General features: G+C 59.3%; 1 protein-coding gene across 14 annotated transcripts in view; it reads right to left on the bottom strand.

Moving 5' to 3' along the window:
* Positions 1-14,382, bottom strand: part of TSNARE1 (t-SNARE domain containing 1) — a 102,778-nt gene that overhangs the window by 40,457 nt on the left and 47,939 nt on the right. For 9 of the 14 annotated variants that reach the window (XM_019657866.1, XM_019657876.1, XM_019657871.1 and 6 more), the window contains 4 exons: positions 10,729-10,819; positions 9,508-9,582; positions 8,959-9,018; positions 4,733-4,894 (listed from right to left, as the gene is read on the bottom strand). In XM_019657866.1, coding sequence (XP_019513411.1) covers positions 4,733-4,894; positions 8,959-9,018; positions 9,508-9,582; positions 10,729-10,819 — 388 coding nt within the window. The remainder of the gene's footprint in view (positions 1-4,732; positions 4,895-8,958; positions 9,019-9,507; positions 9,583-10,728; positions 10,820-14,382) is intronic. The other 5 variants (XM_019657877.1, XM_019657875.1, XM_019657867.1 and 2 more) reach the window with 2 other exon arrangements.

Genomic DNA, 14,382 nt, shown 5'->3' with positions numbered 1-14,382 from the left:
ATGGTGGGTGGATGGACAGATGGATGGTGGATGAATGAATAGATGGAGGTAGGTGGATGGACAGATGGATGATGGATGGATGGGAGCCCCACTGCTATCCAAAGACTGAGTGGCTTCATGAGGCTGGTGAATGGCGTAAGGAGCAGAAACTTGGGCCAGGAGGACTTTGGGGATCCCCCACCCCAGCATGTCATGCTGGCCTCTTGCATCTTCCTGCCGCCCAACTGCATCTTAACTCCATTTGCCCAGCAAAATAGCATCAAAGAGCCACACCACTCACTTCCATGAACCCACCCCAGTGCCTCCCCCGCACCCCACCCTACAGCTCACTGCGGAGCCCAGATTGATTTCCACAAGGGTCACTTCACCCCACTGCAAAATATTACAGGGAAATTCATTTTCTTTTTAGGACTGTTCTGGGAAATGAAGCAATTAGCATGATCTTAAACCGACACATACTATCAATTGCAATTCAATTACGGGGCTTAAATCTGTGGGAATGGGGCCGGTGGCCGGAAAGGTGGTAGAGAGTGTGGGGCCTGTGGGTCTCGGTCCTGGCGAGCAGTGGCAGATGGGTGGGTGCTGGGTGGGCCTGGGCCCTTTTCTGGGGTCCAAGTCGTCATGGCCCTCCCTAGGTGAGGCCACCAGCTTCAGAGGCCAAGCTTAGGTTCCACCCTAAGGTCAAGATATCAAGGTCACAAGTCAAACGCTACAGGCTCACCCAAGTCTCAGGCAGAGTGGCCCCACCTCCACACAGACTTCCAGATTCCCGCCTCAATCCCGCCAGAGGCTGGGCACTGACAGGCCACACACCAACCCTGACCTTGGCCGCCGAGCACACGCAGAGGCCTGACACACCTCTTCTCACAGGAGGCTGGCCTGGGTGCACTTGGACTCAGGGACTCGTGGGGGCCTTTGTAAGGCGCTCAGTCTCCCACACTGTGTGGGGGGCACCCTCACCTCACAGGCAGGGTAGACGAAAAAACCAAGTCACCAAGAGGCTTAGGGACTCTCCCAAGGGTGCACAGCTGGTAAATGTTGGAGCCGGCACACCCGAGTTTGGGCTGACCTGACCCAGGCCACCACCTCCCAGACCCCAGCAATCTGGGTCACCCCTGTGACTCAGAGCTGGTCCTCGCTCCCATGAAGCTCAGCGCTGCGGCACTTCCCATGGGCGGGCGTGGTGCTGCCCACGGCCCTGCACGGCCTACAGGGACACAGCCTTGGCCAAGGAGAGGGCAGCGGGGGTGTCCTGGGCAGGGGACATAAGCCCAGTGCCCATGGGGCCCGAGACCCTCAGGCTCCTGCTGGGGTCGGGGTGTCAGCTGCTCTTGTTTCTGTAAGCCTGTGTGGCCTGGCCCCGGCGTGAACACATGGCTGCTGTCTGGCGTGGTCCGTCTGGAGCAGCAGTGATGCAATAGCCTGAGGCTGCCTGGACGGAGCAGTGTTCTGGGCAGGCGCGCGTCCTGGGCTTTGGGGAAGGCCCCCTTGGAGATGCAGTGGCCAAGGTGACTTCCCCACTGGCTGCACACACACTGGCGCCCTGGCTGCCAACCGGCTGTACAAACTGCCTTCTCCCCCCAGGCAGGATGGTTCTGCAGCCGTCGGGACACTGTTGTGGCCGAGGACGGCTGCCGGGAACCTCCACCAGCCTGGCCATCTCAGGCTGGGGCCCCACCCAGGTCCTGGCCGTCCCCCCAACCACACCAGCCATACCTGCCAGGACCACACACAGGGCTCTGTCCAGAGTGGGACAGAGCTGGCGGGGCCCCGACCGGGGGCTGAGATGCTCAGAGCGCTCGCTGCATGGGGAAGCAGCAGCCCAGAGGAGGGGGCCTCACGCAGGGTGACCACACAAGGCAGCTCCACGAAGAGCGCCAGCACCGCAGCGTCCAGATGCTCAGCACCAGGGCTGCGCACTGTGCGGTTCTCATCACTGACTGGAGGTCAGTGTGACCTTTCACGTGGACACCCCTTTCATTTCCGGCCTCTCTCTTTTTGAAAAAACCTGACAGTCAGACCACTGACCCTCACCCACCTCTCAGCACAAGGCTCAGCTGACACGGCAGGAGCTGGGCCAGCCCCCTTTCCTCAGCAGACCATCCACCCTCAGATCCGTGACCTCTCTGATGAATCAGTATCATTCGTCCTGAACAAAAACTTGGGCTGGGCTCCTGGAAACAGCAACACTTAAAAAAACCCTCCCCCTTGTTTTTCGGAAAATGCTTTCTGCAGAGAACGCTTTCCCATGTGACGACACGCGACTTATTCACGCAGGACAAAGCCAGACACAGACCCCTGGGTCCCACTCCGTGCCTCACACACGCTGAGCGTAACTGCTTATTCCCCGGCCAGCCAGCTGGCACAAAAAGCCGGAAACCCACATGGGAGTTCGGCTTCTTTCCTCCGCTGGCCTCTGCGCCGCTGTGGAAGGGCAGGGAGGCCGTGCCCTCGGACAGGTCTCTGCACAGCTGTGCCTGTTTCATTCAATGGGTGCTGGGACTTGCGGCAGCTGGAGGTGGCGTTTGCAGAACAGACATGGCACTGAAGAGCTGGCTGCGACCCCGTAACTACAGAACTGGGCAGGCGCAGGGGGCTGGGACCTGGAGCTGGGCCTGGGGCCTGAGGGAGGGGACACAGACAGGGAGCCTCAGCATTAGAGAGCAGCACAGAGTGGGGGCATCTGGGCACAGGCCACTGGCATGGACAGTGTCCCTCCAGTCACTCTGGATGCTGGGGCCTGGGTAGGTAGGCCTCATCCTAACAGAGGACACCAAGGGCATCCTCTTGGATGGAACGACTCCCCGGCACACCTGGGAGATACACCAGAGGGCTGGTCCCACTAGGATCATGGGTAGGACGCACGTTCCAGGCAGAAGTCAGTCCTCAGTCCTGGGCTGTGAGCTCAAGGCCAGGCTGGTCACGGGCCTGAAGGCAGGGCACCTGCACTGAGGGCCGAGGCCCTGGGGCTGACCTGGGCTGGAGCCCTCCGGGGCATCAAGCAGCCCCAGCTGCAGAGCACGAGGGCGGAGGCACCGTGCGTGGGCCCCACAGAGCGGCAAGCAAGTGTGAGGGGGAGACCAAAAAACACCTCAACTTAGCAAACGTTTAAATCATGCAATTATTTTCCTGCTTGCTTCTAAAACTAGAACTCATTAAAAGCTCTCACAGAATCCTCTTTCTCTTCTGTCACTGGCTCTGCAGAATAACAACCTTGCACGGGACATAATAAAACCTGTGTGTCTGTGTGTGTGTGTGTGTGTGTGTGTGTGTGTGTGTGTGTTCGCTCCCTCCTCGTTTAACAACAAAAAGAAAATACCACTGCATTTTCTCTATCACACAATCTCTTCTTATAATTAGGATCTTGGCAGCCATCCACCTATAAAGACGACGACGGTTCCAGTTAATGGAACAGCAAACTTCATGTGCTGATTTATTCAGTATTTATAGTTAGATATCAGCCACAGCAGCAACCCCCCTTGCAGTCCACTGCACAATGCCAGCTCGGGAGGCCCGGCCCGAGGCGCTCTGCTCAGCCTGGAGGCCTTTCCTGGCCCCCTTCACATCCCCAGCCTCTTCCCTCCTAGGCCTTCCAGGTAGCCATGGCAACGGAGCAGCTGGTGCACTCTGAGCTCTGCACCTGGGTCAGGTGACACTCCGGCTCTGGAGGGGAGCAGGGAGTGCCAGCCCTCCCAGGTGAGATCAGGTGAGATGGGCTTCGCAGGAAAGGCCCAGCACAGACACAGCCGTTGGGGCCGGTGGGCAGACTTGGCTGGCAGTGGACAGGCGACTCTGGTTCCGGCTTCAACGGCCAGACCACTGCCTGGCAAGCCTGCTATGTAGTGGAAGTGGCTAGGGGCACGTGCCATCTCATCCGACCTCTCCTACCCCAGGGAAACAGGGCACTGCCCTGCCCTCCAGACAGGAAGAACCAGACTCAGCCAGGGTGAAGTCACTGCCGCGGGGACCAGGGCTGGCTCTGCCACAACCTGGTGGGGCGACCTCGCTGACCTGCACCCTTCTCATCTGGAAAAGGGCTAACCAAGGGGCAGCTGTCAGAACACAGCTAAGACAGCCACCCACACACTCACCCCCCCACGCGGTACCGGCTTGCACACACCTATCAGGACACCACATGCCTTCGGCAGTGGTGTGGCTACGGACATGTTTGGCAGAATGTACTACACACGTATGAACTTCAGAAGGTAAAGAACAAGGAACCTCCGCCCTGCAGCGGGACCTGACGGGTCACACCGCCACCTGCTGGCAGCACTACCAAATTGCAGGTTCAGCTCTCCTGGCGTTCAGTCAAAACATCCAGGCCCGGAAGCCCCTGGTCAGAACCAAACAGCCTCCTGGAGACCTAAGCATGCAGAGAAGGCAGTGCTCGCAGGGACTGAGACGTGCCTCCCCAGCACAGGCCCTGGGCTTCAGCACAGGCTGGGCCCTGCTGGGAAAACCTAGGGAGGTGGGGATAAGACACAGGGTGAACTCTGATGGGCTCCCGAACTCCAATTGCTCCACCACGCAGCCCAGAGCCAAGAAAAGGCTGTCATCACAGGCAAGGCCCTGGGATCCCAGCTCTGGCCCCTCAGACTCAGGCAGGATATGGCCTCAGTCTGCTGACCACAGAGCAAGTGGCCCAGCGCTATTTTTGGAGAGCCGAGTCACCACACCGGGGAACCCAAGGACACGCGCACACGTGCACACCCCCCCCACCCCGGGCCCTCACCTCAATCTGCAGAATGGCCTCCTCACGCAGCCGGATGGCCTCCAGGTCCTCCTCAGTGATCTCCGGAAGCAGCGCCTGCTCCTGGCCCTGCCACACGCTGTCGTCCCCATTAAAGATCTTCTCATCCTCAGCCAGCTCGGCAAAAGGGGCCCGGGGACTCTGCTGATGACAGAGAAGGACCGCTTACCACCAAGTCTTCTTCCCAGGCGAGCAGCCGGCGGCTCCACCTCGGCTGAGCCTCGCTCACAGGCACCAGGAGCCCCCAGAAGGCTGTGCTCCCCTCCCCGAACCCCAACAGGCTCCTGGTGAGGAGAACGGAGGCCACAGCCTGGGCTCTGCAGCCATGTGGGGCGGTGGGCCCGGGGCCTCTACCTCGTTGCTCAGGGGAACGTCCCCCCAGGGTCACGGGGTGCTGAGGCTGCTGTAAATGGTTGGCAGTGATCAGGGGCAGGCAGACGCTGGGCACCTGCCATTCTGCCCACATGCCTGCCTTTGGCCATCCCAAGCCTGATGGTGGGGGGTACTTGGCAGGACCCCACAACCCAGCCTGAGCCAGGGCCACACAGAAGATCCCGCAGAGCACAGTCTCGTGTTCCCAGCTCTCGGGAGTTGTGACTCCAAGGGACTTCAGGGGCCCACTTGGCTGCGGTGGCCCTGCAGACCCCATCTCACGGGCGGCAGCTACGGGACCATGATTGTCTTCCTGGAGGACCCTACTCCCTGCAGGCCCCGCCACAGGCCTTCCAGGAGGAGAACACAATCTGAAGTCTCAAGTTCTTCCCAGCACACTTTCAGGGGTCATGATGGCCCACCCTATGCCAGGCCTGGGGATAGAGCAGACGGACGGCGAGAGCCCAGTGCACAGACATACTTGGCTAGGAACAGAAACCAAGAAATCGCACCAATGAGAACGCCAGCACATCCCCGAGGGACCTGCCTGCAGGAGGCCCTGGTGGCGATGGCACCAGCACTGCCGGCTGCTGAGGGACAGGGCGTGCCACCAGCAGCGTTCTCCCTGTGCTCACGCCCGCAGGTGGGCACGCCCACTCTCAGTTAGAGGGTGACTGCGGATCCCGCAGGTAGAATGAAGCCACGCTACCCAGCTCTCCTTCCCAAGCTGACACTCCCCTACATACACGCTACCGTGGCGGGGCCTCTTCCCCCGGAGTCAGCAGAGGCCTTTAAATAAATAAATACATGGGTAGATGAATATAAAATTAAAGATCTAAAAAATCTGTTGATAAGAGCTACTCGGCCAAGGCAGCAATTATCACCTCCTTCCGGGTGTGGGCGGGAGGAAGTGAGCAGTGCATATGGGGGAGCGGGAGGGAGGCTGGCCCGGCGACAGGCCAATTCTGCAGCTCCCAGCCCCCCTCCCCACAAAGCTGCAGCCCAGCACTGGCCTACTAAGGCCTGGACAAGTCCCTCACACCCTCAGGGCCTCAGGGTGCTCACCTGTAGAGTGGGAACAGTGACCCCCCCCCACCTGGAGGCCAAGGGTACAGGCCATCGTGTCCACATGTGGTGGGTGGCTCGGCCCTGAGTGCCCTCCCCGCCACAGGTAGCAGATGCCTGCCTTCCCCAGGCGGCTCATGACAAGAGACAGGGCAGGAAGAAATGGCTTAGCTGCCTGATCCGCCGCAGCCCTCTGAAAGGATCAGAAAGCACCCCTTTATTCTCTCCACAAAGGCTCAATTTGGGTCTTTAGCTCCGAAGCTGGGATTAGGGATTTGCTGGCAAGGCGCTGGGGTCGGTGTGGAGGGGCCGTGTGTGATGGTTTTCCAGCCCGAGAGGCATCAACAAAGGCGGCTTTCTCCTCCCTCCAAGGCCAAGGGTTTGGGTCCCATTCTGACACGTACAGGAGAAACCCACAGCCCAACAGGAGAGCGGGGCTGAGCGGTTTCCCGTGAGAAAGACGAGGCCCTGAGGGGTTCTCCAGGGGGCCAGGGAGGCGCAAGGCGGGACCCCAGGGTCCTCAGGGGCTCTGGGAAACAGGCCACTTTCTCGCATGCTCCAACCCTGGGCTCCACGTGGGAACATCCACGACCCCCGTGGGAGGGCAGGGCTCAGGGCGCGAGCTTGGGAAACAGCTTCTGTTTATCAGTCGAGGCTGGTCACCGATTTCTCCAAATAGCAATGACTACTCGTTAGCTGACAGAAGTTTCTGGAGACTTGTCAAAGCCCAGACCGTCGGAAGTGGCAAGACTGTAGCCGTCCTCCCCCAGCCCCCACATGAAAGGAAGTGGGGCGCAGAGGCGAGGGGCAACCTCCACCTATGCCCAGGAAACTTCCAGCTGGCCAGGGAGGCGAAGTGCATCTTCACCACTGCGGAAGCACACGGCAGGAGCCGGCCCAGATGCGCCCCTGTGCTGCCCACTGGCTGGGCCTGACCCAGCTCTGAGACTGACCCGGGACCTGGCGGAGGCTGTGGCCAACCTCGGCCTCAGCGGCCCACTCCGGACAGGCTGGCCTGCTCACAGCGACCCAGAGCAGGCTCCGAAGAGAGAGGCGGACGGTGGCACCTGCATCTGGGGTACCAACGCAGTAAAAGTCCCTGTGTTGAACAGGATGGAGTGGGATCTCATAACCTACAGCTTACAAAACTCCTGAAAATAACCTATTTGTCATTATTACTCAGAAGCACTTTGGACCAGTCTCCTCCTTCAAAAAAACAATCCTACTGCAAAATAACACGTTTACAGTTCAACGCACAAATCACAAGTGAATGGGTCCATGAGTTCTTACAAAGGAAACACTTCCGGGTCAAGACACCCGACACTCCAAGACCCTAGTCATTACGCTGTCTGGCTTCTCACACCACGAGTCAGCAGCGGCCTGGTTTTGACCTCTGCCTTCTCTGGTTTCAGGCTCTCTGGCCCAACAGCATGTCCGTGACAGCACTGGCGGGCCCTCCCAGCAACACTTCATTCTTTGTACAGCCTTCCACTGTGTGAGTTCAGCACAAATGATTTATGCATTCCACACAGACTGGCTCTCTTCCCAGGCTTTTGCTTCTGTGTGTCGGGTTGCTGTGAGCACTCTCCTACGTGACTTCTGGCGAAGAAGTAAGGGCATTTCCACTGGGTACGTGCTTGGTCACAGGCAAGGAAAGGCTTAACTAGCAGACGCTTCCAGCAGGGTTCCAGACTGGCGGTCCCCAGTCCCACTCCCATCAACAGCACGACATTTCCAGCTGCCCCTCCCTTGCCAACATAGTACTTCCCCATCTTGGTCACTCTGGTGGGAGAGAGGGGGTGCAGGGGCGCAGCACCACGGGTTCACCTTGCTGCTTCTGATGACACATGTGAGAGCACTTCTGTGTGCTGACTGGTCCCCTTCTGCCATGCACTCGCCTATGGCTTTTAGCCTTTTTTGTTTTTGCAGTAGTCTGCCTTTTTTGTTGCTTTGTAAGAGCTCTTTATATGTTATGGCTGTGAGGCCTTTTCAGGTTATGTGTTGTGCGAACATCTTTGCTCACTCTGTGGGTTGACTCTTCACACTCTTAAGGGTGTATTGATTTTAACAAAGTCACGTTTGTCGATCTCTCTCTTCATAGTTAGGACTTTCTCATCTGTGAGAGAACCGCTGGCTTACCATAAAGATGTGGCGGCCACATTCTTTCAGAGCTTCGAAGGCATCTTTCCATCGCCTCCCGGCTTCCATTGTTTCATTCAAGCAGTTGGGTGTACGTCTTCTTGCTCCTTGTAAAATAACACGACTTTTTTTCTCAGCGTTCAATCAGCTTTCAAGATATGATTTTTGTCTCTGGTATTCAGAATTTTGTTACGATGTAACTATGGGTGGCATTTTTTTTTTATCATAGAGCTATTTTACTCTGTGACTTGAAATATGTGGGCAGTTTTGGAAAATTCTCAACCATTACCTCTTTAAATGTTGTTTCTGTTCATTCTCTCTCCATCCATTCATCTGTGACTCCAATTATACTCTTTTCTAGGTCTTCTATCAGTTTCTATTCTCCGGAGGGTTAGTCTGATTCGAGTTAGTTCTGCACAGCAAGTGGAACTGTCAACAACCGTTACTGTGTATCAAGCCCATGCCAGAAGCCGTAGGTCAAATGCCAATTCTGTAAAAGGTCATTTGTCAAGGCAGACCCTTCAGACAGAGGCCCCTGCCCTCAGCCCCTCCTGCTCTTCCCTGGAGTCCCCACAGCCCTGGATTCTGCTGTCCCCTAATGCCCACCGGCCACGCGAACGCTTGACACCCACCTGCTGTCTGCCACCCCTCTGCACCGTGGGAAGCAGAGCTCTGGACTTCTCTGCAATTTTCTGTTGGAAAAAGGAGGGAGATGGGAAGAACACAAAAGGCGGGAGGAGAGGAGAAACGGTCAGGCAGACATAAGTGCTGGACAGCAGCCAACAACAAAGCACAGCCTCGGCTCCGAGAGAACGCAGCATCCAGGGAGCGTGGCTGGGCTCTGCCGACCTGCTGGACGGCACCCCCCACCACCATCACGCAGGCACCTAGACCCTCTGCGTCTGCTTCCTCACTTATCAGAAGGGGTGACACCTGTCCCCTGCCCCGCCCCCACGAGGCTGCTGCACAGATGCCTCCTGGGCAGTGTCCTTCGCTGCACATGCCCTGCGGTCACACCAGCTGGATCCTGGTGACTGTGGAATGTCCCCAAGCCTGGCCCTTCCTCTGCTTTGGGGGATGGGACCATACCAGGCCACCCCAAGGACGACACAGCCAGAGTGGGCGCTCAAGAGGGCGAGGCCGCCCCACCTGGTGGCACCCTCCACCTGCCCATGCCTCACCTTCTGCACGGCTCCGTAGCGCTGGATGGCATCGGAGAGCTGAGTTCTCAGGCGGTCCAGCTGAAGGCGCTCCTGCTACAAAGAGAGTGTGACTTCAGTGGTGGCCGAGGCCTTGGCTGCCTCCCACAGCCCCTGCATTCTTGGGGTGTTCTGGCTCCCCACACTCCTTGTGCCCTCCTGGCAGTACCTGCAGCAGACACCCTTCTCCACCCATTCCCAGCCTCACCGCCATCACCACGCCCTCCGCCGTCAGAACCAGGCTTATCCCATCACCTTCATCACCCCAGTGCCAATGGCTCTACCCCTCAAGCGCCAGCACAGCATGAGCCCCACAGACACAGCCCACATCGGCACCATACCCCACACAGCCTTCGGCACGGACCATGGAGCCAGCATATGCCCGTCTGGTCTCCAAAACAACCCACTCAGAACGACCCCCGTCCAACAGCTCAGGAGACCGCAGCCAATTTAGGGCCACATGGGTGGTGGCGCCAGGGCCCACAGACCTCAGCACAGTCCAGGCTGCTTCTCACCACCAGCGCCAGGGCTGCAGCCATGAAACCACCTCTCCCATCACCAAATTCTCAGCCCTCATGCACGGCCTCCATGCCCTCGCTGGACTGCGCCTTGTCTGTCCTGACCCCACAACTCAGTGCCCAGACACTGCCTGGCACAGAGCTGGTGCTCCAGGCACACTGCCAAAGGCGACAACATGCAAGCCACCCCTGGACCCTGGCACTGCCCACTCCGGTTGGCTGTGAGAACCGCCAGGCCACTGGGAGCCCCAGCCTTCATCTCTCGCCAGGCAGCTCCGGCACAGATAAAGCCAGGCAGCCCCAGAGTCCTGGGACCAGGACACAGATGTGGGGTGCTGCTCCCCTCTGCACCTGGCACCTCTCACATCTCCCCAGGGGGCCCTGGTCATTCCCCAGACCATGTCTCAAGTCACAGATTAAGCCCAGCCGGGGGGGGGGGGCCTTTCTTATAGTTCCAACCTGAACTCGGCCCCACGCACTGCCATGTGAGCCCACAGGTGACAACGGGCTGCAGGTGCGCCAGCACAATGGTCCCATTTCAGGGAGACCAGCTCCCAGGGGACGCCTTTCCGAAGCACCCTGTCTGGGCCTAACGGTCCCGTGTGGCTGAGGCCCTGTGGAGCCAGTCTCAGAGTCCAGCCAGAGCCCGCCCGCCCGCCCCACTCCACCCTCCTGGGAAACGTACCCGGGAGCAGCCCTGCAGGAGCTCCGACATCTGCTTCATGGCCCTGGTGCTGGCAGAGATGGTGTGGTTCGTCTCCTGCTGCTCCGTGTGCCTGAGGGGGCAGGGGCGGGAGTGGGGTGTCGCGGAGCCAAAAGCAGGGGGACCCGGAGGGGAGATGGGGAGAGGGGAGAAATGGAGGAAGCAGGGAGAAGCAGAAAGGGGCCAACGCCAAGTGGGCAGGAGAGAGAGACAAGGGCAGAGAGGACAGCCAACAGGAAGGAAAGAGGCAGAGAGGAGCGGCCAGGAGGAAACAGGCGGAAGGCGATCACAGAAGGAGGGGATGGAGAGACCCACCGAGTCCGGCCCGAGGGGACAGGCACAGGGAACGCAGCGGGGAGAGCAGAAAGAATGGGGTGGGTAGGGAAAGGAGAGAGGGACACAGTGACTCCGGTTCTGGGGACGCCCGTGCGGACACACCAGACTCGAGTACCATGGCCAGGAGCCTCGCCGCCCCCATGGCCACCTCTGGCCTGCTGGGTCAGCACCTGCACCACCCCCACCCCCTGAAGAGGCCTCGGCCACAAGCCCTTCCTGTGGAAAGGCCCCAGGGGGAGCTGAGGGTGGGAACCTCACAGAGAACCTAGGCCCACTCGGCCAGCCTCCGCAGGTCTTAGGTGAGACCCCCACCTCCAGACCCAGGAACGCAGGAGGCAGGCCCAGCCACACAGCTTACAGTTTCGTGTGACCGGTATGGTCACTTACAGCTGACCATTGCTCCTGAACTGACACCAGGGGCAATCCCTGCCCTCAGGCCTCCTGCGGGTGCACACACCGGGCAAGGGCCCTGCGGAAACCTGAGAACCCTCCTGACCCTGCAAACTGCAGCCTGATGGCCCCTGCTTTGCTCCGTAACGGCCATAAATAAAATTCTCTGACGCTTCTCCCAGTGGCTGCAAGGAGAAGCTCACGGCTCAAGATCCTGCCCCATGAGCTCAGGGAGGGAGTAGAGTCAGAGCCGCTGGGTGCCTGTGCCATGGCTGGGCTCAAAGAGCCACCGGCCACCGGCCACCGCAGCCCTGGATGAGCCTGGCCCAGCCTCCTGAGCCCCGCTGGCACGGACTCTGACATGCAAACCCGATGCCAAGGAGGGAAAGCCCTGGTCCCTGGGGGTGCCTGGCCCCTGGCTGGCCCTGCGGTGAGCTCCCCGCTCTCTGGAGCACTGCAACGCTGTCCCCTCCTGCTTGAACCTCCATGCTTGGCCTCAGAGCACGTCCTCCCCGGTACTCCTCCCACCTGCCCAGCGGCTCTGCTCAGCCACCTATGGGCTCAGCCCTACACCAACCCCCACCTGAAACTGGCCCTGGTTCCAGCAGCAGAGAAGGCCAAAGAGGGGAGCTCACCACCCCCCGAGCCATACCATGGGCCCTCCCTGTCTCCTGGGAGGTGCTACCAACAGGTGCGCTATGCTTGCGCCACAGAACTCCCTCTGGGCCCAAAACCTGTGCCAGGACCCAGGACCCAGGACCCAGGACCCAGGACCCAGGGCCACACAGCCCACCTGAAAGGGCTCATTCCAACCAGGCAACATTAAACTGCTGACGGGCAGAGAGGGTGAGACACAGGAGAACAGGGAGAGGCAAGGATGGGGTGCGGGAGAAGGGGGGGCCCCGCACAGGGCTGGGGTGGGGCGAGGGCCAAGCTGATACGTGTGTGGGACGAAACTGCAGTGAGCCTGCCCCCTACTTGGGTATCTGCCCTTCGGGTTACCAGGAAGCACCGCTCTCAGCTCCGATGCCGGTATTTCCAGGGCAACAAACGGAGATCCCCACCAGATGAGAAGGAGGCAGGAGTGGTCCCCACCACTGCAGGAACGTGCCGGACGCATGGGCCACTGAGGCGGGATGGGAGCAGCAGACCACTCCCTTGTGAGCCTCGGGGACCTGCCTCCCCCTCCACGCCTCCCCCACCCATCCAGCTCCCGCAGAAGTCTAACCATCCTGGGGACTCAGTCGTGCTGAGACGTGGACAGTGAGGCCCAGGACCGCACCCTGCACGAGCCCCGCACCTGCTGGAGGGGCTGGGACCGCCCGGTGTTGGGGCTGGGAAACCAGCAGACCCAGCGCAGCGGCCCTGTCAGCCTGGAAGGAACCTCCCACCTGCCATGAACGTAGAACCACCAGAGCCCAGGGAGGGCTGACCACGGTCCAGGCCCGGCCGCAGCCGCAGTTCCAGCATCACTGCTTCATCTGGGCACTCAGCCCCTACAGACCCTGGAGCTGGGGCTGCCGGCAGCAGTTAGAAGGCTGAGGACACGGGACCCTGGCCACAGGCAGACTTCCTACTCTGGCCCCTGGACCTAGCCGCATTCATTCAGCTACTATTCTGAGCAGCCCAGCACAGCCCCAGCCGGTGCACCCACCACCAGACAAGTAGGTCCCGCGACCACAGAGCTGCCCCCACAAGGGAGAGAGATCACCACCCACTTAGGCCAAGCTGGGAGCCTGTGATGGGGGCCAGGGCGGGTCCCCTGGAGGTGGCTGACAGAAATGACACAGCCCACACCTGCCTTGTGCAGGATGAGAACAAGCTCAACCTTGAGGTTTTCGCAAAGCTAAATATATTCAATTTGAAGGACTGTCCTCTCTCCTGAGATCAGAGCCCGCCTACTTCTAGAGGCCTGGCCTGTCTTCTTTTATGAAATGATGGCAGTAACCCATGGTGGTATACTTTTGTCTTGTGTCCTTACTTGGCAAAATAAAGCTGGCAACTACCAGTGTGGAGAAAATACAGGGCTGGCAACCCTACATTGGTCTCAAGTCATTTTAAAATGCTAACCGTCCGGGAAGTGCACAAATCCCACCATGGAATGGGGTCATGGAAGGCTCCAGAAGGCTGGTTAGGAACCGCTCTGCAGGGAGCAGGGGCGGTGGGGGTACAGGGAGGTGCTAAGGGAGAGTTTCCAGACCTGAAGGCTGAGGCTGATGGGGGCGGGGCAGGGGAAAGGGACGGGGTCAGGCCCTGTGTGGGGGGAGGTCCAGGAGCTGGGGTCCTTCAGCCAGCCAGGCAAGGCAGCCCAGGAAGCAGGAGAGGGCCAGGGACCTGAAAATGTCACCTGCTTGACCAGAGAGGGACACGCCGCTCCAGGGCCCGACCCCAGAGACAGGCGGCAAGACAAAAATCAGCCCCAACGTCATCCCTGGGAACTCGGCTCCTGACACTGAAAGTGGGAACAGCCGGGAGACCGGGCCCAGGCTCAGCTCAGCAGTGGTGCAGATTTGGCAGCGTCCCTGCGACTGCAAAGCCCATGTTTTCCACGTGTAATGAGGGCAGGCACACCCCACAGTCCTGAGTGCAAAGAGTGGGTCCTGAGTATTATTCACTTATTAATAAATCCAATTCTGTAAAACACGTATGGACTTGAGAAGAGGCTGGGAGGAAATATAAAAATGTTCACAGTGCATGCTCAGACATCCTGTATGTCCCAATTTCTTATGACGAGCATATGTTACTTTCACAATCAGAAAACAATACATGCTATTTTAAAAAGAAATAAAAATTTAAAACTTGGAAGTGCACATAAAATCTGCAAAGGGGCCCTCTGGTGCCTTGAGCTCTGGGCCCCTAGACCTGGCAGTGCTGGTCCCAGCTGGCCTCGGTGAGGGGACAAAGGTGGGG

The sequence above is a fragment of the Hipposideros armiger genome, unplaced genomic scaffold (assembly GCF_001890085.2).
Source record: "Hipposideros armiger isolate ML-2016 unplaced genomic scaffold, ASM189008v1 scaffold_280, whole genome shotgun sequence".
Taxonomy (NCBI): domain Eukaryota; kingdom Metazoa; phylum Chordata; class Mammalia; order Chiroptera; family Hipposideridae; genus Hipposideros; species Hipposideros armiger.
This window is presented reverse-complemented; position numbering and strand designations above follow the sequence as displayed.